The 27,639-nt window shown below is 47.0% G+C and overlaps 6 protein-coding genes across 6 annotated transcripts; 4 read left to right on the top strand and 2 right to left on the bottom strand.

Moving 5' to 3' along the window:
• Positions 1–794: 794 nt before the first annotated feature.
• SERLADRAFT_378881 (uncharacterized protein) lies at positions 795–1,245 on the top strand (the record flags this gene model as incomplete). Its single annotated transcript, XM_007313849.1, has 1 exon — positions 795–1,245. A coding segment is annotated over one exon (198 nt), but the record flags the coding sequence as incomplete, so codon positions are not given.
• A 161-nt stretch (positions 1,246–1,406) lies between these two features.
• SERLADRAFT_338134 (uncharacterized protein) lies at positions 1,407–1,865 on the top strand (the record flags this gene model as incomplete). Its single annotated transcript, XM_007313850.1, has 1 exon — positions 1,407–1,865. A coding segment is annotated over one exon (459 nt), but the record flags the coding sequence as incomplete, so codon positions are not given.
• Positions 1,866–15,133: 13,268 nt separating this feature from the next.
• SERLADRAFT_445456 (uncharacterized protein) lies at positions 15,134–18,929 on the bottom strand (the record flags this gene model as incomplete). The annotated part of the gene is made up of 4 exons (XM_007313851.1): positions 15,134–16,179; positions 16,248–18,592; positions 18,660–18,710; positions 18,758–18,929. 4 exons carry the CDS (start codon positions 18,927–18,929, stop codon positions 15,256–15,258), a joined length of 3,492 nt encoding a protein of 1,163 aa, XP_007313913.1.
• A 921-nt stretch (positions 18,930–19,850) lies between these two features.
• Positions 19,851–21,340, top strand: SERLADRAFT_457738 (uncharacterized protein; the record flags this gene model as incomplete). Its single annotated transcript, XM_007313852.1, has 2 exons — positions 19,851–19,944; positions 20,004–21,340. The coding sequence occupies one exon, from the start codon at positions 20,056–20,058 to the stop codon at positions 21,280–21,282; it is 1,227 nt and encodes a 408-aa protein (XP_007313914.1).
• A 114-nt stretch (positions 21,341–21,454) lies between these two features.
• On the top strand, positions 21,455–23,526 carry SERLADRAFT_457742 (uncharacterized protein; the record flags this gene model as incomplete). The annotated part of the gene is made up of 6 exons (XM_007313853.1): positions 21,455–21,736; positions 21,796–21,918; positions 21,978–22,111; positions 22,176–22,208; positions 22,270–23,156; positions 23,238–23,526. 6 exons carry the CDS (start codon positions 21,601–21,603, stop codon positions 23,353–23,355), a joined length of 1,431 nt encoding a protein of 476 aa, XP_007313915.1.
• A 15-nt stretch (positions 23,527–23,541) lies between these two features.
• Positions 23,542–27,385, bottom strand: SERLADRAFT_359587 (uncharacterized protein; the record flags this gene model as incomplete). The annotated part of the gene is made up of 11 exons (XM_007313854.1): positions 23,542–24,411; positions 24,479–24,762; positions 24,818–25,005; positions 25,061–25,188; positions 25,245–25,492; positions 25,555–25,812; positions 25,882–26,219; positions 26,411–26,615; positions 26,667–26,971; positions 27,028–27,186; positions 27,242–27,385. Coding segments are annotated over 11 exons (2,610 nt in total).
• Between the last annotated feature and the right edge of the window lie 254 nt (positions 27,386–27,639).

Genomic DNA, 27,639 nt, shown 5'->3' on the forward strand with positions numbered 1-27,639 from the left:
ATTGCACTCTACACCGTCAATTTGGGGGCAATCCATCCACTCCATCATCCTCTGTGAAGTTCGCATTTTTGGCACTTTCACCCCTATTGGACTCCTATTGCATATCTCCACATCCTGTGCTTCACTTCTTGTGATATTTGGGCCATCTATTACTCTATAAAAACGTTCCCTATACCTCTGATTTGGTGGCAATCCATCCATCTTATCTGTCTCTGCATCAATTTCGACTTTTTGCCTTATTTTTCGCTTTTTGGCATATCTGGTGTGTGCATAAAGCTCCAATCTTCTCTACTCTGTCCATTATCAGATAGAACAAGCCTATAGACTGTGAAGCTCGCCTGCATTGCCTCAGTTTGCTGTTGCCTAGAGCCTCTCTCAGTCTGCGGTGTTTGGGGAGCTTAAGTCACTTTGTTGACTCATATACAAGCCCTATTAACCAACACTGTCTCGAGGCGATTTCTCTGTTAATATCAGTGTGGAATTGAAAGGGGAACACAGGCGTAACCCTGTAGCAGCACTAGGAAGCCTTAGCACCCTCCTGGATCGCTTTTGGACGCTTTTTGGACACTTTTTGGACCTATCCTTGCGCTTTCTGACCCTCTCCATATCCTCTCTCTACCGCCTCACCATCTTATCTGCTCGCCTCCTACTGTTGCCCATTGTCTTTGCCACTATTCCATCGCCTATAGCCGTCTCCTACATCATTTATCATTGCTCTATTGTCTTATACAACACCCATCATGTCTGACTCTGATCCCAAATTCCATCCCTTATCTGGCACTAACTACCCCCAGTGGAGTGGTGAAATGCAAGCTTGGTTGATGACCAAGGGACTGTGGAGGCTCGTCTCTGGCGCTGAAAAGTGTCCTGGGACTGACGCTGAAGCAATAGAGAAATGGGAGTTGAGAGCTGAAAAGGCTGCTGGTGCATTATATCTCAATGTCACCAAAGAGCAGCGCATCCATCTTGATGGCATCATTGATGATTCTGTCAAGATCTGGGAGAAACTGGCAATTGTGCACGTCTCTAAGAAGCCTGGGACGAGATTTAATGCCTATGACGACTTCTTCTCTATCAGAAAGAAGGAGGACGAGTCCCTGCAGTCTCTCATGACCAGAATTGACGAAGGCATGCATCAGATTCAAAATCTTCGTCCTACTGGCTTCTCATTGTCTGAATTGGACGATGAATTGACATGCATGGCCATGATTAGGGCGCTTCCTGATCAATATGCCCACTTCACTTCATCTCTACTACTTCTGGGCACCTTGGACAAGACCCAGCTCAAGGATGCTTTCCTTGCTGAAGAGGTCAATCGCCGTCGTCGTGCTGAAGTCGATTCTGCCTTGCATTCTTCGTCTACCACTGCCAATAGCACCTGCACCCATCCTAACTGCCATCATTGCAACCAATCCACCACCTCTACTCGCGTTCAGTGTGATTTCTGTGGTTTACTTGGTCATACCCAAGACAAATGCCACAGATACATTGCTAGTCGCCAACAGGCAGTGGAGGGTGCTAAGAATCACTACAAGCGTGGCAATAAGGCTCAGGCAGGCTCCAGCAACTCTCAGAATACCTCTCAGCAGCCCAAATCTTCGCCTAACAATGCCAATTCATCTACTGTGGTCACTGAATCAGCTGGGAATGCAAGTCTTCGTTCTATTCATCCCTCTGATCCTCATTGCCCTCTCCAACTTGATGCTGACATTGATTGGAATGCAGACACAGGCGCCACTTCTCATATGACACCTCATCGTCATTGGATGCACCACTATACCCCATATCGTGTGCCAATCAAGCTGGCTGATCACACTGTTGTCTATTCAGCTGGTGTTGGTACTGTGGTGTTTAATCCTGTGATGAATGGCAAAGTGGCTAGGGCTGTGGAATTCTCTAGAGTGCTCCATGTACCAGATCTTCGAAATAATCTCCTCTCAGTCTTGTATTTAACTCGTCAAAGTGGTTTCAATGTCACTATTTCGTCTCATTCCATGTCCTTTATGCGTGACAACACTCTCTTGTTCACTGCAACTATCAATGACAACAATGCAGCATTCCTTGATGGATCTACTGCTGCTTGTGTTGAATTGGGACATTTTACTGCGACTATACCACTTGATTTGATGCTCTGGCATCGCAGATTGGCTCACCACCATCATGCTGATGTCAAGAGACTGATACAGAGAGGTCTGGTCACTGGGCTTACACTGGAATCCAAGGCTGCTCCTGATCCTGTCTGTGAACCGTGCTTGTCTGGCAAGATGCATGCCAATCCATTCCCCTCATCTGATACTTGCTCTGCTCATCCTTTGGACCTCATCCATTTTGATGTACACCAAGTCTCTTCCCCCACATTCTCTGGTTATCGCTACTGGGTCACCTTCATTGACGATCACAGTCGATTCCGTGTTGTTGTGCCTCTCAAGGCCAAGTCAGATGTCTTTGATGCTTTCAAGAGATTCAAGGCTTATGCTGAGACTCAATTGGAGCGTAAAATCAAGGCTCTGCGCGATGACAAAGGGGGAGAGTACATGTCCAAGGAATTTGAGCAATTCACAGATGATCATGGGATTGTCAGACAGCATACCACCAGGAATCGTCCTCAGCAGAATGGTGTGGCAGAGCGAGCAAACAGACTTCTGACTGAGCGTATCACTGCCATGTTATCAGAGTCTGCATTGCCTAACAGCTTCTGGGGTGAATGTCTGTCCGCTTTGGTGCATGTCTGGAACAGGTGTCCCACTGATGCAGTGGCCCATGCCACTCCATTTGAGTTGTGGTATGGACGCAAGCCTGACATGTCTCACCTTCGCGTTTGGGGCTGCACTGCCTATGTGCATGTGCAAAAGGACAAAAGAGGCGTCTTTGGCTCTCATATGGAGAAATGTGTGTTCATTGGTTACCCTGAGGGATACAAGGGATGGAAATTCTACAATCCTACCACCAAGCACACTGTTATCTCTGAGAGAGCTGATTTTGATGAGCGCTACTTCCCTGGCTTGAAGAGGTCTTCTGACGATGTCCCGCCTCCACCTCCCACTCCACCTTCGCTATCCATGCCATTGGGCCTGATTGAGGATGTCCCTGCACCAGGTCCAGGGGGAGATATGGGCCCACCAGCTGCGCTTCAGCAGCCTCAACCATTGCCTGACAATGGGCCTCATTTGGACCTTGATGCAAAACCACCTGTGAATCAACCTCCTGAGCTTCCAAATCACCCTCCTCATCGCTCACCTTCTCCTGACTTGCCTATTGCACTGAGACGCCCTGTAAGGGCTAGGAGACCACCTAGACCATGGTGGCTTCAACACAGACAACCTACTCCTGCCATTGAGAGTGATGACAGTGATTCTGAGGCAGTTGATGATGAAGTGGCACACTTTGGAGACTCTGCTGAGCCTAGGTCGTTTGCAGATGCAATGAAGCGTCCTGATGCAGATAAATGGAGAGAGGCAGCCATGGAAGAGCTTCAAGCTCATGAGCGCAATGGTACTTGGTCACTAGTGGAACTACCTCCTGGAGTCAAGGCTATTGGTGGCAAGTGGGTCTTCAAGATCAAGCGCAACTCAGATGGCACTGTTGAGCGCTACAAGGCCAGATATGTGGCCAAAGGTTATAACCAGCGCCCTGGCTTTGATTTCCTCGAAATATTTGCACCTACTGTCCGCATATCATCCATCAGAGTTGTCCTTGCCATTGCAGCCATCCACAACCTCCATTTGCGCTCCATTGACATTTCCCATGCATTCCTGAATGGAGTCATGGATGTCAAGGTCTACATGCATCAGCCAGAGGGATTCCATCAGGGTCCTCGCAATCTTGTTTGCCAGTTGGACAAGGCCATCTATGGGACAAAGCAGGGAGGCAGAATGTGGAACCAGAAGATGCACACTGTGCTTGAAAAACTCGGATTCAAGCGTACTTATTCAGACTCTGCCATCTATGTCTTTAACAGAGCTGATGTGCGCATTATCCTGCCTGTCTTTGTTGATGACATGACACTGGCATCCACTTCTACTTCTGCACTTGACCAAGCTGTCAAGGACCTCTCCCTGCACTTTAAGCTTCGTGATCTTGGCCCTACTTCTTACCTACTTGGCATTTCCATCACTAGAGACCTAAGTAATCGCACCATCTCCCTCTCCCAACATCAGTACACTCTGGACATTCTGGAGCGCTTTGGCATGAAGGACTGCAAGCCTGTGTCCACTCCCATGGATCCTGGTTTGCGCCTCACCAAGGACATGTCTCCCAAAACATCCAGTGATGCTGCTTTGATGAAGGACATTCCCTACCTTGCTGCTGTTGGTGCTCTGATGTATCTGGCCACTACCACTCGTCCTGACATTGCCTACACTGTTGGAGTCCTTGCCAGATATAACTCTAATCCTGGTCTTACTCACTGGAGCGCTGTCAAGCACTTGTTCCGCTACTTGCAAGGCACCCTTAATCATTCCCTTGTCCTTGGTCCTGATCCCAATTCCACTGAACTCTTCACCACTTTCTCTGATGCTGATCATGGTGGTGACAAGGACTCTGGTCGTTCTACTGGTGCCTATATTGTCAAGATGGGATCTGGTGCTGTCTCCTGGAGCTCCAAGCTTCAGAACATTGTTGCTCTGTCCACCACTGAAGCAGAATACATTGCTGCTGTTGAGGCTGGCAAAGAGATTTGCTGGATGCGAAATTTGTTGAAGGAAATGGGCTATCCTATCACCTCTCCTTCCACCCTTCATATTGACAACCAATCTGCCATCTCTGTATCCAAGAACCCTGAGCACCATGGTCGGATGAAACACCTTGATCTGTGATGGCATTGGTTGAGAGATGTTGTTGACTCTGGGCAGATTGCTCCTACCTTTGTTCCCACTGCTGAAATGCCTGCAGACTTGTTGACCAAGGCTCTTGCCAAGCCTAAAGTGGAAGTGTTCAGGAAGATGATGGGACTTATTAGATCAGGGGGGAGCTGATGCTTGGGAGGTGCAGCATCAGGGGGGAGTGTTAGTTTTGGTGATTCTGCACCTTTGTGCTACCTATATATTTTCATTCCTTTCTCTATCTATTCTTCTATCATTCACTATTGATTGTGTTCTCTATTATTTCGCCTTTGTGGCTGCTTTGTTTACCTTTGTTTACAAAACTTCGGACAGTATTGCAGAGTCCAATGCTTCCTATTCTCTAGTTACTCACATTGGACTCTAGGTACTGTATACCTGTCATACTCTCTGATAATAAAGTTACTCACATTGGACTCTAGTTCCAGTCCCTGATTGCTCTCAGAAAGTGGCTAGACACTTCCTTCAAGCTTTGTTCTTAATACTATCTAGGGTAGGTCTGTCCGTTGAGGACTGAGTACTATACAAAGTAATAGAAATGCGAGAGGAGCGAAAGTGTATGTGAGGGATGTGAGTCATCGGTCCGATGGTATAACCGATGAGTAAAGAGAAATGAGTAGTCCGTAATATAGATAGACAAATCATAACACGCGACGTGTATTAGAAATCCTGAGAAAAAACCATCTCTATCTTAAACCAGAGAAATGTGATTTCAAACAAACAGAAGTAGAATATCTGGGACTGATCATCTCAGAAAACGAAATTTGCATGGATCCGGTGAAAGTAGAAGGAATTAGCAAATGGCCAGAATGCAAAAATAAGAAAGACATACAAGCATTTTTGGGCTTTGTAAATTTCTACAGAAGGTTCATAGAGGGCTTTGGGGAAGTAGCCAAACCATTGACCAAGTTAACGGGAAAAGAGGACTTCATTTGGGGAAATGAACAACGCGAAGCATTTAACAACTTGAAACAACGTGTAGCGTCTGCCCCAGTGTTAGCTCTCCCAGTACCACATGGCCAATACAAAGTAGAAGCAGACAGTAGTGACTTCGCAATGGGTGCGATCTTATCACAAAGACAAAAAGATGACTGGAAGCCAATTGCATATCTCTCCAAAGCGTTGAATCCCACAGAACGCAATTACAAGATCTATGACAAAGAACTTCTCGCCATCATGACAGCACTTAATGAATGGAGACATTACTTAATAGATGCGGAGGAAGAGTTTGAGATATGGACAGATCATCAAAATCTGTTGTATTTCAAAGAACCAAAGAAGTTGAATAGAAGACAGGCACGGTGAATGACGAAGTTAAGCCAGTATCATTTTATGATACACCATATGCCTGGAAGGAAGCATATAAAGGCAGATCTGCTCTCGAGACAATCAGATTATAACAAAGGAGATAACGATAATGAGGATATCATATTGTTAGATGAGAAACTATTTGCACAAATGACCCTCTCATCAAAACAAAGACAAGCAATCGCAGACAGTCAAGAAAAAGAATTAGTAATTTCAAAATGGATCTTAAAAAGGAAAGGGAACGTGGATGAATTGATAAAAAAGATGAAAGGAAAGATAGAGAGGGAAGAAGATGGATGGTTTGAGGAAGAAGGATACATAGTATTCAAAGGCAGGATCTACGTACCAAAAGATGCCAAATTAAGGGAAGAGATTATCAAACGAAACCATGACTCTACCACTGCAGGTCATCCAGGAAGATATAAAACAAAAGAGTTAATCACTCGACAATACTGGTGGCCTTACATGGACAGAGATATCACGAGATATGTAGATGGATGCAAAGTCTGCCAAAGAACCAAGACAGACCACAAGAAGAAAGCAGCACCGCTCCATCCAAACGAAATCCCGGATAAACCTTGGCAGATCATATCGGTAGATCTGATCGGACCACTACCAGAATCAAACGGATATAACATGATAATGGTAGTAGTAGATCAATTTACAAAAATGATCAAGGTAGTTCCCACACAGATGGAGATCACATCAGAAGGAGTAGCACGACTATTTAGAGATCACGTATTTAGAAACCACGGCATACCCGAAAAAATCATCTCAGATCGGGGACCGCAATTTGTTTCTAAATTCATGAAAGATCTACATACGCTTCTTCAGACATGGCACCCACAAACAGATGGACAAACAGAGAGGATCAATCAAGAGATAGAGCAGTATCTCAGGATCTTCATAAATCATAAACAAGATGATTGGGCGGAATGGCTTACCTTAGCAGAATTCTCATATAACAACAAACAACATTCTGCAACATGATATAGCCCATTCTATCTAAATCATGGACACCATCCGAGAACACAGGATTTAGTGAAAGTGGAGGTAAAGAACAAAAAAGCGGAAGATTTTGTAAAAAGAATGACAGAGACGAGAAAGAAAGCAGAAGAGTCATTGCGAAAAGCAGCTGAACAGATGAAGAAACAGTATGACAAAAAGAAAAGGGAAGCAGTGGAATACAAAGTAGGAGATAAGGTATACGTGGAAGCAACCAATATCTCAACAGATCGACCAGCTAAAAAACTGGACGATAAGAGACACGGTCCATTTGAAATTCTGGAAAAAATAGGCGAATCAGCCTACAAACTAGCACTACCACCAACATGGCGACCTATTCATCCAGTCTTCAACGAAGTAAAGCTTACACCATACAAAGAACCACAATTCCCTTGTTACGATAACACAATTTCCGGACATCTCCTTTCCTTTTTATTCTCCGCTTTAACTTTATACTTTAAGTGCCACGCGGCATTTCCCTTTCTCGCGCCGCGTTGCCTTTCTTTTACTTTTAGACTTAACTCTCTCACGCAGTGGAGCTGGCCATACGGGCTAGACCCTATGACATCATCAGCCACTGCCTTCATCAACTGTATAGTACACATGTACAAACATCCTGTAGTAGTATATATACCCCAATAGATCCAGGAGACTCCTCAGCGAGTCCTCCTGTTGTATACCAACTAACTCACTGCAGCCCAAGGGGTACCCACTCCCCATCTTCCACTACCTTTATAGTGTGTTCCTGTGTGCGCCAGAGTAACTAACTCTTGGTTGTTACATTAGGACTCGCTCTTTCTACTCTCTCGCACGTGTGTGCAGAAGTCCCATCATTTGGGCACCCGGACTCCAGGGTGAAGGAGATTGGTTAGCGGTTAGGAATATCCCACATAGCAGATAGGTGCGCTCCTAGCGACGGCCTTGTAGTGCTTTGGGAGAAGAACCCAAAACCTTCGATACGCGGCCCCCAGCGTTAAGGGGAGTACCTTAGCTCAGCAGTCGGTGTGGAACCACTGTTGATTAGATTTAAAATACAAACTTTCACTTTCGAATACCTCTGACCAGGCCGGGCACTTGCCTCCGCCAGTCTGGAGAAGGGTTGACAGCTTAACAAGCGGACCACCCCCTGACAACCGTTCGGACCAGGGTTTATTACGTTTACATTTTTATATACTTTTTCAAATACTATAGTGTGGGTAGTCGGAGATTGAGATCCGATACTCAGCTGGGAAGAGGTTGATCCGCAGATAGCAAGCGGGGACCCCCAGTTACCTATTTTTACGTTACCCAAAGAGAACAAGTCAACATGTCGTCGCAAGATATGAATGCGCTACTGCACGCAATGCGTGTGCAGATAGCGGAATTAACCTCGCAGCTCGCCGAGATACAGGCCAACCCCCCTGTAGCAACCCCCTCGGTAGAGAAAAAGTTTAACAAAAAAGTCGAAGTCGTCGCTGACCCTGGCGCCTTCGAAGGAGACCGAGCGCGATTTGCTGAATGGTGGATCAAGCTCCAGATTTGGGTCAAGGCGAACTGGGACGCTTTCGCCGACGATTTTGAGGTAGCCACTGCGGTGCTATCTCGCCTAAAAGGACCTGTGGCGGGTCGATACGCCCAAGTAAGACTCCAGGAATGCTACACCGCGGGTGTGTGGCCTACCTGGGACGATCTCAAGAAAGAGATCGAAAAATATTTCAAACCGCAAGCTGAGCGAGACTGGGCGCGTCAGCAAATCCGTTCCTTCAAACAAGGAAACATGAGGACGGATGATTATGTCACCCGGTTCCTGGCCCTCTCCATCCAAGGAGGGTTAGGTAACGAACACGCAGTAGAACTGCTAGAACGCAATGTGAACCCTCGCATTGCAGAGCAGATCTACCTGCAGGATACAAGAAGTGACGACCTGGCTCTAGCAGCCGAGGAAGTCCGACGAGTCGGTAGGGCCATGGAGCTCTACGCTATGCACCAAGGTGGCGGGTCCACCAAACAAACCACCACACCCCAGAGGCGCCCTGGGTCATCAAACCAACATCATAATCACTCTCACGGGTTCAAGCCGTTCGGGCTGCAGCCAGGACAGGGTGCTCCTATGGATATCGGCGCGGTCCAAGGCGGACAAATGTGCAGATTCAAGGGCAACTGTTACAACTGCGGCCAAGAGGGACACATGTCCCGAGACTGTAGAAACAGGGCACAGGCTGCCCAACAAAAAAATAAAGGGCACCAGGTGCACCAACTAGAAAACGAAAAACCGGACGATCGGCTCAACTCTTTGGCCGGTCGTTCTTACGACGAAATCCGGGCCTTCTTCTATGACCAACAGGTCAACGAAATGAAGGCTCAGGGAAAAGAATTCGGGGCTTAGGTCACTTGGGTACCTTAGCTCCTGATAAAAATGAAGTAAACCACAACAAAGTGGCCCCTGCTCCGGGGTGTTGCACGAGCAATAACGGAATGACGGGGATGGCTCCCCAATTTGTAAATAAGTTTTTAAATTTGTTATCAGAAGTATGTACTTGTATAAAGAAATGCAACTGTAATACTTATGATACTACCGCTGCACCAGCGTCTCCCTTGGAGCGTGGCCCCGGCGAGACAAACACTAGGGTGCTTGATTCTGGTAAAACAAAAATAGAAAAACATGTGTCATTCAAAATTCCTTCTTCTTCTTCTTCTTCTTCTTCTTCTTCTTCTTCGGAGCCACCCTTTCCCGAAATCCCAAGGCGTGTGTTGATGTATTCCAAAAAGAGATCCGTTTAGACGTTGGCGTGGAAAACCTTGCCAGGGGCAAAGTACACTCAACGAGCGCACTGCTTGATTCAGGCGCTAACGGGATCTTCATAGATCAGGTCTGGGCGGAGCAAATTGGACTCCCCCTTGTAAAATTAGAAACATCTATTCCCGTCTATAACGTTGACGGTACGCTTAATGCAGGTGGCTGTATTACACACAAATGTTCTTTTGTGGTCGAATACCAAGGACACAGAGAACGAGTCACTGCCGAGGCTACCCAACTAGGGAAGATTAATTTAATCTTAGGCTGGACCTGGCTATTTAAACACAATCCTGAGATCAACTGGCAGACAGGGGTTGTCACATTGTCACGTTGTCCCCAGGAATGTGTAAACTTGGGTAAACCAAATCATGTCCGTCACAATGAGCGTCTCGAAAAGTTAAACGCTAGTCACGTTTACGAGCTCAGATCTTTAGAAAAGATCGACGATGACGATGATGAGGTAAAACCTGAGGAAGAGATTAAGAGGCTGGTACCTCCCGAGTACCACGACTTCTGGAAAGTCTTTTCGAAACACAAATCAGAGCGCTTCCCAGAGGCTAAGCCTTGGGACCATGCTATAGATTTGAAAGACACCTTCAAACCAAGGAAGGGACACATGATACCGCTCTCTGCTCCCGAAAGAGACGAGGTATCTAGTTTCATAGACAAACAACTTAGGAAGGGTTACATCAGACCTTCCAAAAGTCCTATGACGTCCCCGGTGTTCTTCATTCCTAAAAAGGATGGTAAAAAGCGAATGATTATGGACTATTGTTACGTGAATGAGCACACAGTTAAAAATGCGTATCCGCTGCCTTTGATTAGTCAGCTGGTGGACAAATTGGCTGGCGCCAAAATCCTGACAAAAATGGATCTCAGATGGGGGTACAACAATGTACGAATCAAAGAGGAAGATGCTTGGAAGGCCGCATTCACGTGCCACCGAGGATCTTTCGAACCCCTTGTTATGTTCTTTGGGTTGACCAATTCACCGGCGACCTTCCAGAGCATGATGAACGAGATCTTTGCGGATATGGAAAACTGTGTCGTCATTTACATTGACGATTTATTAATATTTACAAAGTCGGACGATGAGGCTGAGCATGACAAGATCGTGCAAGAAGTCCTTCGACGCTTACAGGAACGGGACCTATTCGTCAAACCCGAAAAATGTAATTTTAAAGTGAAGGAAGTAGACTTCCTCGGTATGATCATAGGCCAGAACGGAATCAGGATGAACCCTGAGAAAGTTCAAGCTATTTTGGAATGGCCAGAACCTACTCGCGTCAAAGGGGTTAGGGCTTTCCTAGGCTTAGGCAATTTCTACCGAAGGTTTATTGAAAACTTTGCAAAAATCACGAGACCGTTGAACGATCTCACCAAAAAGGACCTTGTTTGGCAGTGGGGCGCCAAAGAACAGGAAGCTTTTGATAAACTTAAACAGGCATTTACAACAGCACCCATATTGGCATTCCCTGAATTAGACAAAGAGTTCCGGCTAGAAACCGACTCTTCTGACTTCGCCACTGGGGCTGTTCTATCAATCAAATGCCCTGATGATCTTTGGAGGCCTTGTGCCTATTTATCGCATAGTTTGTCGCCTACAGAGCGCAACTATCAAATATACGACAAGGAGATGCTGGCCATCATTAGAGCTTTAGAGCACTGGCGGCACTACTTAGAAGGTGCTAGGCACCAATTTGAAATTTGGACCGATCATAAGAACCTGGAGTACTTCATGACGGCCCGAGACCTGAACCGGAGACAGGCCCGCTATGCGGTGTACTTGTCAAGGTTCAATTATAAATTAATTCATAAGCCAGGAAGCTCAATGGGGAAAGCGGATGCTTTATCTAGAAGAGAGGATCATGCCAACGGCATTGAAGATGACAACAAAGGTGTCACCCTGATAGATCAATCAAGGGTCACCAATGTTAGAATCGGGCAAGATTCCGACCTCCTAGAAGTCTTTAGAAAAGACATCTCCCCAGAGGAAAAGGCGCGCCTTGACGGCAATGAAAACTATTTATGGAAAGACGGGCTCTTTCATTTCAAAAACAAAATCTATGTGCCTGAGTCCGCAAGGATCAAGGCAATAGATAGACATCATGATACTCCAGTGGCTGGGCACCCTGGATGGCAACGAACGATGGAGTTGATCTCCAGAAACTACATGTGGCCTGGCATGGTCAAAGACGTACAGGAATATGTAAAATCCTGTCTGAGATGCGCCATGGCCAAGAATTCCCATCAACCGCCGGCGGGTAAACTCATGCCGAACCCGATACCAGCTGGCCCCTGGCAGGATATATCGGTGGACTTCACGACGGATCTGCCCGAGTCAAACGGGTACGATTCAGTAATGGTGGTAGTAGACCGCTTCTCCAAAGAAGTGGTATTCATACCCACCAACAAAACCATCACCGCCGCCGGTACGGCAGACCTATTTAAGGATTTTGTATGGTCAATCCATGGGTTACCAGAAACAGTAATCTCCGATAGAGGACCGCAATTCGCTAGCGAATTTACGAAAGAATTATGCCGGATGCTGGGCATCAAACCTAAATTATCCACGGCGTTCCACCCGCAAACCGATGGACAAACGGAGAGACTCAACCAGGAGTTGAAACAATATCTCCGGATATTTATTAACGACAGACAGACAGATTGGGCCAAGTGGCTAAAGATAGCCCAGTTCTCTTATAATATTAAACAGTCTTCGGCTACAGGAAGGGCACCATTCGAGGTTACTAGATCGTACCTCCCCAGAATGGGTGTAGAACCTGGCAAAAGCAAAAACGAGGCTGCTGGGAACATGGCAAAAGACATGAAGTCTGTCTTGGATGAAACGCGCAAAGCGCTATTTAAAACTGCGGAGCAGATGAAAGACAGGGCAGAGCGTAGACGCTCTAAGGCCCCTGATTACAAGGTCGGCGACCTGGTCTGGTTAGACACCGACCACTTGAAATTAAAAGACCGGCAGTCTAGAAAACTGACCGAAAAGTGGATTGGCCCTTACCGGATTAAGGAAGTCAAACCTAATGCGGTGGAGCTGGAACTCCCAAAACGAATGAGGGTGGTACCCACGGTTAACATTAGCCGTGTGAAACCCTACAAGGGACCGCTGCCGGGACAGCGCGTAGACCGGCCCGGTCCGGTAGTAGTCACCCAGGAAGGTGAAGAAGAGTTCGAAGTCGAACGGGTGGTAGATGCACGCTTGAAGCATGGAAAATTAGAGTTCCTGGTCCTATGGAAGGGCTACGGAGACGAGGACAGAACGTGGGAACCAGAATCCCATCTGGAAAACTCCCGCGACGCTGTTCGCGAATTTTATTCTAGGAATCCCTCAGCTCCCAGGAAGCTTAGAGGCATGGATTCAAACCTTTTTAATTCCCTCTTTCAACCTATGCCCGAAAATTTTACCACTACCTCCGGAATTTGGTCTCGCCTGGAAGTCGAGCCTTAGAAGGGGGGTAGTGTTACGATAACACAATTTCCGGACATCTCCTTTCCTTTTTATTCTCCGCTTTAACTTTATACTTTAAGTGCCACGCGGCATTTCCCTTTCTCGCGCCGCGTTGCCTTTCTTTTACTTTTAGACTTAACTCTCTCACGCAGTGGAGCTGGCCATACGGGCTAGACCCTATGACATCATCAGCCACTGCCTTCATCAACTGTATAGTACACATGTACAAACATCCTGTAGTAGTATATATACCCCAATAGATCCAGGAGACTCCTCAGCGAGTCCTCCTGTTGTATACCAACTAACTCACTGCAGCCCAAGGGGTACCCACTCCCCATCTTCCACTACCTTTATAGTGTGTTCCTGTGTGCGCCAGAGTAACTAACTCTTGGTTGTTACATCCCTTCTCAACAAAGACCCAAACCGATACCACCGGTGATAGTGGATGGACAAGAAGAATACAAAGTCGAAGAAGTTTTAGACTCACGTCTCAAAAAAGGAAAGTTAGAATATCTAGTACATTGGAAAAACTATCCAAAAGAGGAATGCACATGGGAACCCGAACGACACCTAACCAACTCACCAGACAAAGTGAAAACATTTCACGATAACAACCCTAGTGCACCCCGACGGATACGATTCCAACTACACTCCCAACCTTTCGAAAACTTTACAATGACAAGAGTCCGAAAACAATTGTTCAACTGGGAAAACGGAAAGATGGACCCTTACTTTCAAGACAAAAGTCTTAAAGAGGGGGTAATGTCACGACTTGAGCCAGAGTGCTAGTTTCTTTTTCATTTTATTTATATCTAATCACGTGACAAACACGAGACAAGAACACAAGATCAGTAGTTAGTAGTTAGTCACGTGACAAAGCCTAGACCATAACGTAAAACATCAGTCAGCGCCTCATGGCTACTGCATGTCGTATCAGTCAGCGCCTCATGGTTGACCTTCAGAAAATGTATATATACCAGCACTCATGTACATACTTTCTTCAGTTGTTGATTACTTCTTAATCTAGTACTTGACGCTACTTGTTGATCTTTGAGACTTGTCCCTCCGTTAACTCGGTATAGGGGATAGGAATCTTACAATTATACTGTAGCGAGTAGCACCTCCGACTATAAGTAGTAGGGGGTTTAGTATAGGAATACCTCAGTCGTTTCTATAGCCTCTCGGGCAGCAGCTGAGGTATGTTACATTACATTTATTAGAGATCACCCCAAACCAACATCTATTGTAGTTTCACTTAGGTAAATAATAAAGTCGTTTCTATAGCCTCTTGGGCAGCGGCTGAGTTTCACTTAGTTTTATTACTACTTATAGTCAGAGGTGCTACTCGCTACAGTATAATGACTCCTAGGAGTACAATTGTGCTCCTAGGAGAACAATGGTTACTCCATGGAGTGGTGGCTATGCTCCATGGAGAACAATGGCTGCTTCTTCAGAGACCGGGTTTATCCGGTTTTGTCACCAGGGTCCTGTCCCAGCCCGTTCACAGGATGATTCTGCCAAGTGTGAATGTGAATTGGGTTTGAGCCTAGACTGTCTTAGGATCTTCCATCAATGAAGTACAAATCTCACAGAGCAGAAGGGGTTGCACATCTTTTTGATTGATTTTGGGCAACTTCTGTGCTTAGGCGCCAATTTGGAGTCATCAAAATACTTATCTCCCTTAGTTTTGACACAATAAAAATCTGTCTTGTATTTATATTCCCCTCATCGAAAGGAGCATTTTTACTGGTGGATATTGTTATCTGATTCTTTCTAGCAGCACTCAAGTGAACCGCACCCAAACCGCACTATTACATGAATACACGGACATTCATTGGTCACAAAAAGAGAACAAACTTTTATCAGGCTTTACAACGGAGTTTGTGGACCTTCCAGTCTTTCTTCTGGCATTCTGAAGAGCAATACCGCACCTTCTTGCAAACCGTGCACATCTTTAACTTGGGCTTGCCTTTTCCTCTGCACACGAAGCATCTATATGCCTCTGGGTCACGGCCCACCGTCTCCAGGTAAGAAACCGCGAACAGCGGGGACAACGCAATCCTGGTCACATATGGAGCTAGCGGTTTCCACATGTTCACCTTATTCATGCCCTCGACATCCTTTCCCCTTCCACAACTGCATAGAGGGTTCTTCTCCATATCCTCCGTAAGCGGGATTTTGCCCTGAGCCTTGTACTCACAGTTCTCCCCGTGCGACCACGATCTGCACCTCTCAACAAAAGCAGGTATGAGTTGCTTCCAGGTTTGCATCTCGCCCTCGAAGACAGGAACATTTCCCATATTTCCCTCGAAAACAAGTTTCGCAAAGGGCTTCTCAATTTTGATCAAGAGCGCACGAGTAAGCGGGAGAACGTATCCATCGCAGATTACTGTATGAGATGCTAGGTCATATCTCAATTCACTGATAAAAAATATAGTGTCGCAATTATTCGTCGCCTCGTCTTGCAGGGCAAAAAGTCGCCGTGGGGGCTCACTCTGGATACCTGCATATCCAACAAAGATGGCGTGCAGAGTATCCTTCACGAACATAAGAGCATCACTCCTGTGCTTTTTCCTATTTGATCGTTCACGGGACGACAGCATGGAACCAACGTGAGGGTTGAGCCACTGGCCGATCTTTGGTCCTTTTATATCAAGGACTGGCAAGCGAGGCAAATTGATGCGATGGATACTCCAAGAATTGAAGATGCCTCCTGCATCAATCACGGGGAACGGATTGATCTTCATACCGTCAGGTTTCAGTGTCCGGGAAGCAGGGACCACAACCTATCCACATCCACTCCACATTTCAGCGTACGTTCAAAAAATATCATGTGAAAGTTGTAAAGACCTACCTCAATATATAAAGACTTTCTAGCAAGGCGAAGCTTATTGGCACTTCCCGATACAGGGAAAGGAAAAATAACGTCCTGCTCGCGACTGCCAAGAGTTATTCTCATTACACAAGGAGACACTTGTGCTACCTGAGGAGCAGCCCCGGACTGGAATAGCCGCTTTGATTCTATATCGCTGACAGAGACTCGACAGGTCAAAGAAGCAACTAGCTCGCACTGTTCATCCAGCTCGACGACTGCGGCACTTAGTTCTCCTATTTGAGAGAGAAGGCCTTTTATAGCAGGAGCAGGGGGTGATGGTGAAGCCTGGGGCTTTTTGGAGGGTAATGGATACTCAGGCAAAACATGGACTAGAGACTCGTCCATAAGTTTCGCGCTGAAAACAGTCAGCCTTATACCAAGCTTGTTTATTAGTGTGAGTGTAGCAGGGGTGCTCCTAACCGTGAGGTCCACATTAAGGTTCTCTGGAGGCTCCTTATCCGTAAGGAGCATTGTGGGCATCGTGAATGACACCACGAGCGACGATGTTCCAGACCAACCCTTGGTATCCTCCTCGAATACAACTCTTGGGTTTGCTTTTGTGCCCATCGAGATTGCCCTCCCAAATGCCACGTGTATTGCAGTAAATGTATTTTGGCACCAATTGCCTATAACATCAGCCTGCAGTGGTGGTGTGCCAATTTCGTCTGTCGAGTGTTCGAGGACAGCCAACTTTTCACGAGGAATGACAAGAACAATTCTGACAATGGGAGTAACAGTATCCCAATGTGATACTCTACCCAGTTTAGACGCCTTCATATGATAGATAGGCATGGTGAAAACGCCGTGACGGTACAGCAGCCCACACAGGTCTTGATAGTTGAGCGTATCCATTGGAAGTGTCTGATCTGCATGCTCTAGGTCGAAAAATCGATCCATAATTTCCAACCACGTTTCCTCAGAGACAGAAAGTCTATCCCTGACAAGACGAAGTAGAAGCACAAAGCTCTCGCGAATGTAATGAACAAGGTTCGAGCTCCCGACGGCTTTCGCTAAGTTACCTTGATTAAGTCTCCAAAAGTGCATAGCGTCCTCCTGTTCAAACAATTCGTGATATATATCGTAGAGAAGCGTACCAAGCTGGCGTGGATCAAAAACAGGAGGTTGGATATTTGCAATGTGTGGGGCCGCGATGGTATCTCCAGAAGCAGGTGCCTTCCACGTCGTTACTTGATGATATTGTGGCACATCACGCTTCTCTTTAGTGAGCTGCCGATACAGAGTCACCTCGTGAGTGTTGGACCGTGTAGTGAAGCCAGACAGATAGTCAACTGGACACAAGCCAAGCAAGAGACCGACAGCAGTCAAATCGGCATATAAATGCTCTGCAAACTCCTTTGTCCCATCCAGTCCATGGAACAACAAAGACTCGGCGTAGAGTACGCTAGACGAAGAAGGGGAAAGAAGTGGAATTGAAGCGACCAAGACGTTGAGAAGTCCGACATGGTCATCTAGATTCGAGGTGTCGATGACATTAAATGAAGTCGGCGCACCGCCAGATAGATATTCGTCTCCATTAAGGTTGATCAGTTGCGTTTTCCACTGCGCAACTGGTAAGCCCATTTTAAGGGTTCCTGTGAGAGCAAAACCTTGAAGTGCACGGCATACACGAGTGACATCCCCTACGATGAAGCGAATGGTAGGGCGAGAAGAGGAAGAAAGCGATACAGAGTAAGCAGAGCACCAATCGTTGAACTCAGCTTTTGCAGCCTTGACCACATCAACCATAGATACAGGCCCTCTCGTATTCCCGAACAAGGCAGCGAGGTGGAAGGGTGTCATTGGGTCAGTTCCATAGTGGACGGAGAAACGCTCCCCGGCTAGAGAATATACAAAGGTAGGGTTGAGTAAAGTGGCAGCAGCAAGCTCTTTGCTATTCGTAAAAGTAGTTCCGGTCTTCCAATAATTCTTGATCTGGTCGGACATAACATGTGCCGCCTTGATTAAAAGAGGACCCGAGGAACGTGCTGTACTCAGCGCACTCCCGAACATTGTGGCTTTGTACTGATTTGTGAAGGCGTTACGGATAGCTTTGATCCGCGTGCTTGGTAAATTCTCCAGTTCTACGTAAAGTGACCAATGACGCCGGATTTCTGCCAGGGTATACTCTGTACACATTTTGATGTGCGGGCCATAAATGGAAGAGTTCCAGTTCTTCAACGTGTCAGAGAGTCCGATTAATTTCTTACAATGCTCGATCAACGTGGAGTGTGTGTCCTTGTCCACATAAAAATGGAAGAATATATTCCAGATGGTAGAGTTTGAATGCTTGTCGGCTATCATCGTAAATAGCAAGACATTGCGGGCTAGAATGAACGATCAGTGTGTGAAATGAAATTGTGTTAAGGCATTATATATTCAAGTGTGGCGTACCCAGTATAGCAGGATCAATGTCACAGCAGGTGAAGTCAAGCTTTCGACCAACTAGAATCATATCAGTGTTGTGGATATCAGCATATGCGGCCACTCACAGCTAGGAGGCTCGCAGAAAATGGTGAACAAGACGTTTCGTGGATCGCCACAACCCAATAATAAGAGATTCCCCGGCTCATCAGGAGGAAGGTCCCTTGATAAGCATACAGCGCTTGTATTTCCTATGGCATAAAAAAAGTATTTTCCTGGCCAGACAAGAGGATGAGACATTGCTCGTAGACTGGGGTGGTGGGAGAAAGGGAGACAAACTTGAACCCTGAGGATGTGCAGGCTCAGGCCATCGCCATTATTGGAAATGGTTGCTGACAACGAGACAAACGGCATAATCCGGTGTTCGACCTACAAAGAAGTCAATCCATAATGGTACAGTATTCAAAAGAAATACTGAAAAGGTAGGCGCTGGCTGGCACAGGCTTGGGTAAACGACATCTCTTCCCAATGCGGATACTCGAATGATAATGGTTGCACATTCCCTGTGCCATTGCATATCGAATGGAACTGTCTTTCATATGTTCGTTGCAGTAGACAGGCAAGCACCCTGATTGTACTACTCAGGTTGAATGTGAAAAAGTAAGTCACAACCGCTGAGCTGCCGCTTCATTACTAAATCTCCTTTTTAGTAAATCTGTCCGCCCATCCGCCGTCCAGTCTTCGGCCCCAGCCGGTTCCTTTCGCAGCGAAGTGAAGCTCTGTTTTTTGTTCCAATGACTTGAAACCGCCAACGTCCATGCCCGGGTCGCATTTGATTCAATTTTGACGTGTGGATTCCTTGTTGTTGCACTTGTATTCCTTAAACTCAGAAGGAATGATTATTTATACTATCTATCCATCATATCCATGGATTGATCTGACACTTACACGGTTATATGGATCTCTCCCACCACTTCAATAACTTGCATTGGTCGATAGCTTTTAAGTCGGAGCGCTACTCCCTTCGACTCAGACCCATCGATGGAACGGCGAGATAGCGTTTATTGCGGCCCGTAGGCTGTGCAGCTTTAGGTATTCATGATAAGAGTCTATTGTGAGCACCTTGGAACACAATAGTGTGTGATATGACAACGGGGACCTACAAGGATTCTGATAACGCTAAACGCATATGCATCATAGGCGCAGGACCTACAGGGCTTGCTGCTCTCAAAGTGGTCCTTGACTCTTCACATTATAAAGATGGATTATGGAAACCCACGGCTTTCGAAGCCAGAGAGAACATTGGGGGGATCTGGTATATACAATTCTTTCAACCTCAAATGATAAATACTAACACGGAGATGTGTGATTCAGGTTACCAGCTGAACCGGATCATAACCCCCCCGTCACGCCCTTGTATGATTCTATGACAACAAACCTACCTCATTCCATAATGGCGTACAAAAGCTTTCCATTCCCACCTTCCACTCCAGTCTTTCCAACAGCCGCAACAGTACACGCATACCTAGAGTCTTATGCGGATACTTTCAACCTACGGCCATATATTCAGCTCAACACTACTGTGCAACACGTAAGATGGTGTTTGTCCGAGTCACGTTGGATTGTTGAGGTATCTACCGGTGAGGTGATATCGTTCGATTTTCTGATAGTTGGCAATGGGCATTTTCGGGTGCCTCGATATCCGGACACTCCTGGTCTTGCTTCATGGCTCATGGAAGGCAGGGCTATCCATTCTGCCTGGTATCGTCGTCCAGACTTCATAACGGATACTTTGCTCGTCGTAGGCGCTGGCCCAAGTGGTCAAGATATAACCGCCGATATGAGCAGTTATGCTCGCGTTGTCATTCACTCGGCAAGTGGAACTACGTCAGGAGAAAGCGGGAACGTCAAAATGCGAGGTCGTATCACAGAATTCAGGAGCAATGGCGAAGTTGTTTTTGAGGATGGCTCCAGAGAGCAAAATGTCGACCACTGTATACTTGCCACGGGCTATCAATATTCTTATTCCTTCTTCGACTCCTCCGTCGTGACATTGGAAATGCCACCACATCACCTGCCGATTCCACAGGGCCTTTACAATTCCTCTTATCATATTTTCCCTCTTGCCATGCACCTTTTCCCTCTGCGTGCAAAGTTCCCTCCTTGGAGCATCGCGTTTATGGGCCTTACTCTCCGTGGTATTCCTCTGTCACTGTTCGAGTCGCAGGCTCAAGCTGTTGTCAAAACGTTCGCTGAGCCTCACACACTGAATATCCAAGCAGAAGAAGCCAAACTGGTAGCACGATATGCTTACCTACACAAGCAGTTGGGTGACCAACCGACCCTAATAGCAAAAGCTTGGCACTTCATCACCGAAGCCGAGTCATTTGAGTACCGTGATCAGCTGCATCAATACTCTGGGACGTTGGATCCGCAAAAGGTACCAGAATGGGAAAAGGAAATGTGGCAGAATAAAGGTGTGCTCAGGTCAGAATGGAAAAAACTAGAAAGAGCGGGGGAAGCTAGAATGTGGGTGGATGGCATTGGGAACAACGGAGGGGATCAGTGGATAGAGCTACTCCGGAGATTGATTCGCCAAGCATGTTCTAAGAATGATCCAGGAACATCTCGGTTCCGTGACTCTGTGGTCTAACCAGACCAGACCTGGAGTCTGGTGTATGGATTCATAGTGCGGTATTGAATCCACTTGCAATTGTTGTGCCAGTTTTGTGAATAGCTCATTGTCTTCGAGATTGTCATACGACATGCGAGTCACGTGCCGATACAGCCTTGCAGTGATTTTGAATTGATCTGGCATGTTCCTTGAGCTGACCAAATCCATGGCTAAGCTTACCAAGTGACCTAGGCTGTACTTATCCTTTTCCACCCTTGCTCCCTGTATAATACACGTTTCTTAGTACCACGTTTCTTGTATCCATACCACCATCATCCCTTTCCTGTATAACCAGCTATGTCGAATGGACGGGGACTACCACTTCTCAGTGGCCCGCCACCTTCTTATACTGGTGATTTAGGCTCCTCGTGTAGGAGATGCAGCAAGGACTTCAATGTCATCTTTTCTAGAGCTAAGAGATGTAATCACTGTGGTAAGTACAGCTCGCAGCCTCTGATCGCAGGCGGTGCTGACTTGAGTTCCTATTTCCAGGCTACTCCTATTGTTCCTCCTGCTCCGATTTCCAAGCATTAATGCCGCGCCCTGGTCCCCTATCTGGGATATCGGGTTATGATACAGCAAGTGTCTGCGCATATTGTATCGAATTCTTGACCAGTGCGTTGGACTTTGTCTACTTGCCGATCGTTTGGTTAATCGTCGTAAGGATATTCCAGTAACGGCATCGGGAAAGACACACTTAAAGTCTATGCCATTAGCCAAATTGAAGAAATACGTTGATGTTTATAACATTAAAGTCAACGGAGCAATCGAAAAACAGGATCTCATCGATTCCATCATCGCCGTCAGAGTGAGTTACCGCAGTTACAGCTAGCATCCATTCAAAATCCATGTTCACACACACACGTTCACAGACCGCTTACGGATGTCTGCCTTTTGCAAATGAAGTATGTCCCTTATCGATAGTCTCCTCTGTTGATGCAGCACTTTGTAACCCTGTTTCCGTAGGATTACTACCGTAAACATTCAGTACCTAATCAAGGGTCCCCCGGCCGTCGTGGCATATTTTCACGCTTGGCTCCAGACCCTCCTCTTCGACCAAGTGCACAACCACGCGCTCAGTCTTCTCGCCCTGCGTTCGCTCGCCCTGACCTCGATCCAAATCACAGACCCACAACATCATACACACCTCGTCCGCAGTCGCAGTCCCAGACCCGTCCACAGACACAATACAGGCCGTACACTTCTTCCTCGCGTTCAGGCAGTACTTCCCACCGGTCTACGTCTTCGCAAGCGTCCCCGAATTTGGGCGTACCGCCACAACATGCCCGGACGCGCACAACATCTGCGCCTCCTACACCCACCCCTACGCCACTCGTGCCAGTCCCGGTGCCGACATTGGACGAGTTGCTCGACATGATGCCATATCAGATAGCTGCTCTTTCGATAGGGACGCTGAAGGGCATTTTGTCAGATAATCATGTTAATGCACGGTTGATACTAGAGAAGAGCGACCTTGTAGCCAAGGTCAGTACACTGGTAGAAGATGAACGGCAAGAACGTGAGAGGAAGAGGAGAGAGGAAGAAGAGGAAGAACAACAACAAAGGTGGGCCAGAGAGGATGCAGAAAACGAGAGACAGAGACAAGAGGCTGCTGCTGCAGAAAGGGCACGGCGGCAAGCCCGCGTATCCCCCGATATTGACGAAATGAACGTTGACGGCTCTACAACCGCTGAGGCAGGACACCAGATACAATCATCTGACGAAGACACCAACAGGGCCAAGTCCCCGGCGCCACCGATGACACCTCCAAAGGCGCAGCCACTCGTCGAACGCCATGGACTCTGTACCATATGCCAGGATGAAGAAGCAAATATTGCCATTGTAGATTGCGGGTACGTCAGCATTATTGGCATATGAGCGCCAGGTCTTCTTGTCCGGTCTTGACGCTGATAATGGTTCTTTTCATTTCCTAGACATCTTGCAATGTGTCGCGCGTGTTCAGAGTTGGTGATGAGCTCGACCCGCGAATGTCCCCTCTGCCGCACACGTATAGTTACTAGCGCGCGTTTATTGCGAATTTACAGGACATGATGCACGAAGGCGTTAAGACGTTAGCTCTGCTACACCGAATGTATCTGTAGTATACCTGGAACTGGTTTTTTCACATTAAGTCATGTTTATGGTCTTTGTTGTTCATCATTCTGGTTGTAATCCTCTCCTCTCTCTACACATATGAATGCAAATGCAATACTGTAGAATGTTTTTTTTTTATTCCCGAAGATGCACTCAATCTAAAATCCTGAATCCTGAAGAATTCACCATAAAATACAAAGCAAATCACTGTTGTTATTCAACTATCGTAGTAATCAAGAAGCAAGAAAAGCGACTTCGACTTGCGAAAGTGAGCATGTATATACAATAACAGTGAATACATTAATACTAGTGATGAATCGCGAGCGTTTCAAGAGTATATGAAAAACAAATGTAAAAAATCGCAGCACTTTGGTTGTTGAAGACAGATAAACGAACAACAATCGTAAAAGGGTATATGGGAACATTGAATGTGAATGAAAAACCTCACCTCACCTCTCACCTCACAAATAAAAAAAAATACAAGCCATCACTTAGGAACCATTTCGTTTATCCGCTCCCTTACACCCTCCCCTCATCAGGAGGCGGCTCCGTAATCTCAACTTTCCTCTTACTGTCAAGCATCGCTCCCTCCGTGCTCGCCATAACACCCGCCTCACGACACGCCTCAACTGCCTCAGCGCCCAATCCAAGATCATCGAGAGGTATCCAAACGACCCTCTGCGGGCGCGACGTAGCAGGATGCGCAAAGCCATAGTCAACGCGTTCTCCAGGGACGTATTGAGAATACGATCCACCGGTGATGGGAGCGCCAGATGCCCAGGAGGCGTATTTGGATTGTCCCCCCGGGCTGGTGGGCGAAGTGGGGGAGGTGGGGTTGCTCCCGCTCCCGCCGGCTTTCTCGTCGATGGGCCGTTGTCCAGCGTCCATATGGTTGGCATTGTCTTCAGTGGTAGTAGCGGGCTCGGGCTGCCTGTATGCCCTGTCTGCGAGACTGAGTGGGAGGGCATGTATCAAGGGGCCAAAGGAGTTGTTAATGATGGCATGGAAGGCGGCCTAAACATAACGTAGATTATACTGCCCTGTTAGCTAGGTTTTCACGGGGAATATCGAAAAGACGTACGGTGAATACAATAAGAACAACCATCAGCGCTCCTTCTGGGACCGCACTCTGCTTTTTGTCTGCATCCTGCGCGAGGAAGAATAATGCACAGAGGCATAACTGCTGCACATACATCCCGACGAAGACATGTTGTATAGCTTTCGGGAAGAAGAGGCCGCCAGTCTCGCTTGTTGTAGGCTGAGTGAATTGGTACAAGAATAGGAATTTGTAAAGTTGGTAGAAAAGGAAGAAAGCTGCGCAGGCAAAGCCGTTGATGATTGGCGAGATGATGGAGTAACCGAAAGCTGGAATAGTCGGTGAGTTAGAGCACGTCGGTGAGACGAGAGTGAAATAGCTTACTAATGACAACGAGTAAAGTCATCGACGGGAACAATGTACCCCATGCAACAGATCGGGCGCCGTACTTGATATTATATATCGATCGAGGGGTACTTCCCAAGATGAACAATTTCACATAGTACAGCGCTAGTGTTACAATGTTGAGGAATCCACCGGCCACTCCCGAGAGACCCTGCAAAAGGATGTATCTACAGAAAACAATCAGCAAAGAGATAAGGACTACAAGTATTCAACTATACGCACGTCAAGAAGAATGTAGATGCTTGGGGAAGATATTGTGCAAGAAGGCTAGGGATTCCAGTGGGGTTCTTCAACAAACCTGGCAAGGCAGCGATAATACCCGAACTAAGGGTTACAATCAAGAAAGAATGCTAAACATGATCTTCAGCATCTGGCCTTCCACTATGATTACGAAGAGCACACTCACAATAACCTGGAAAATGAAGAATCGCGTCATAAGGCTGAGTTCGAGACCATTTTTGGTGGGTATGCCCTCGAACCGTCCGAGAAGACGCAATATGATAGGGAGTAACATCATAAGAACCGCTAGCAACACTGGGGGCAAGACACCCTGAATGATACCATTAACTTCCAAAGGAATTTTGCAAAGCCAAGCCAGCCAAGCAGCGCGGACACAAAGGCCTTTAATGTTCGAGATGATACCAACAAAAGCGACTATGAAAAATGATATATGAGAACTGCGTATCTTTATATTATTGGCTGTTCTGACTACTCACCAGGGAGCGCCCATAGAATGATCAACCCCGCAGTAGCCGCATAACTGATCGCCAACCTAGCCTTTTGTTCGTACGGGTTCAAGCCAAGATTTCCCCAGATAACGTCCTCAGGAGCAACTTCAACGTATTTGTCGTGCATCCTGTATGGTTCATGATGGGTAAGAGCCCGAACGGCAAGATGGGCAGCAATTTGCTGGTTGAATGTCACAAAGGCAGATGAGAGAGGAGGGTAAGTCTGTAAGGGACGATCATTGGAGTCTACTTTCCCATCACCGTTAGTGTCTTCCGGCTCTGGCAGAGGCGATTCTTGAGAGATTGCCTCGCGACCTCTCTCAAGAAGAACAGTCATTGTCGCAATTTCCTTCCGTGCCCAGTCAATTGAGTCAACTTCCTTTCCGATCAAGGGCAGAGAGAAAGGCATAAAGCCAGCGGGGAGTCGATGCGTAGGCCGCTTGTTCTTCGGGACAAGTTTTTCGGCGAGAGAAAGGTCGCGTTCTGCATCGGTAGTATCGGCGATGGAAGTGTCCTTGCCTGCTTTGGCGTCTTTCTCGAGCTGTTCAGCACGTAGTTTTGCAGCGGTAGTTATAAGCGCAGTTTCAGCTGACTCTAGTTTCCCGGAAGCCGCAAGCCGTCGATCATAGATATCAGGCAGTTCCTTGAGATCACTATTGAAAAATTTTAGCAAAGCAACTCGGAAATCATATCAGCCGCCTGAGAAAAGTCCTTATGATCCGTCCTGCGGACAGCTATATCGTGATAAATAAGTGAACAAGGTGGCCCAGGCACAGGGACCGCTTAAGCAATAGGAACTGCCGGATGCAACGGGGACATATCTCGACGCGACACGTAGACTCACCGGTTGATCCAAATTTTCTTGACGCCCCCAGGAAGATGAGAGTACATCTTGCTAAGTGCTTTTTCAGACAAAAATTTGGCAGGAATTCCAGTGACGAGAATGGTGTTGGCCTGAACTGTGGACGAGTGTTCAGGACTGATAAGGAAAATTTGACGGGCTGTGATGAATTTTTGCATTTCGTATCTGATATTCCAGAATATCCAAACTGTAATAATATCAGGAATGATATATGTGAAAGAAAGGAGATGATACAAACAAGTGAATATCCAGACGAGAATGATGTGTGCGGCGTAGCGGTCTTGTTGAGAAGTTGGAACATTACCAAAGATGAAACGGTCAAGACCTGTTTTTCCTGTGCTCAAAGTGCCAGCCGAAGTGGTAGGGAGGAGGACGATCCAAGAAATGATCCAAATTGGCAAGAGAATGCGAACCATCATGCGGAGAAAGCGGACGAAGAAGTAAGCATCCGGACCGTTAACTTGCATGATGTCTTGGTAGTTCGCTTTGAGCAAAGCGATAGGCCAGGTGAACATTCCAGCGACAAACGGTTTCACACGTTGACTAGGGGCGCGGTGTAGGCAACGAGTTTTGATAAGGCGAGAAAGAAAATAACACACCTGGCGATTGGAACTAGAGTGCGTGGTTCATATATTTGCTTGAAGTAGGGACGAAGGAATGTGAATGCGAGAATTTCAGCGCCTGCGACAGCGCCATTGAAGACCAAGGCTGACAAGAACGTCGCCGTCGTTGCGGATGACGTGTTGGTGGGGTCCGCCCTGGGAGAGAAAAAAGGTGAGCATTAGAAAAGAGGTGTGGAGGGGAGGTACGGACATGGTGAGTGGAGAGAGAACAAGGAATGAGCTGTAAAGGAGAGTGAGGGGTGCTTAGTTCATGTCTTTTTAAGACTATTCTGAGCACAGGGCCTTGATCGCTTTACGTGCACTCCATCGCAGACCAGACACACCTGCCTCATTCGGCTGATCCCGAGTCGGAGTCTCCTTCTCGACGTCATTCCACTCAAGTTTGCATATCGCTGCCTTGGCTCTCCTGTCCTCCTCGTCGTGGCCCTCGTCCTCCTCCTCGTCCTCCTCGCTATTGTGCACGACGATGGCCGCCATTTCTCTTATCGATGGGTTCACACCATCGCACCTGTCATTCGGCTGCCAGTACATTTGATTCTAGCGCAGGAACGCTGTAGTTCGGAGACTCCGACACCACAAAGGCACTGC

Source organism: Serpula lacrymans, assembly GCF_000218685.1.
Source record: "Serpula lacrymans var. lacrymans S7.9 unplaced genomic scaffold SERLAscaffold_2, whole genome shotgun sequence".
In the NCBI taxonomy this organism is placed as follows: domain Eukaryota; kingdom Fungi; phylum Basidiomycota; class Agaricomycetes; order Boletales; family Serpulaceae; genus Serpula; species Serpula lacrymans.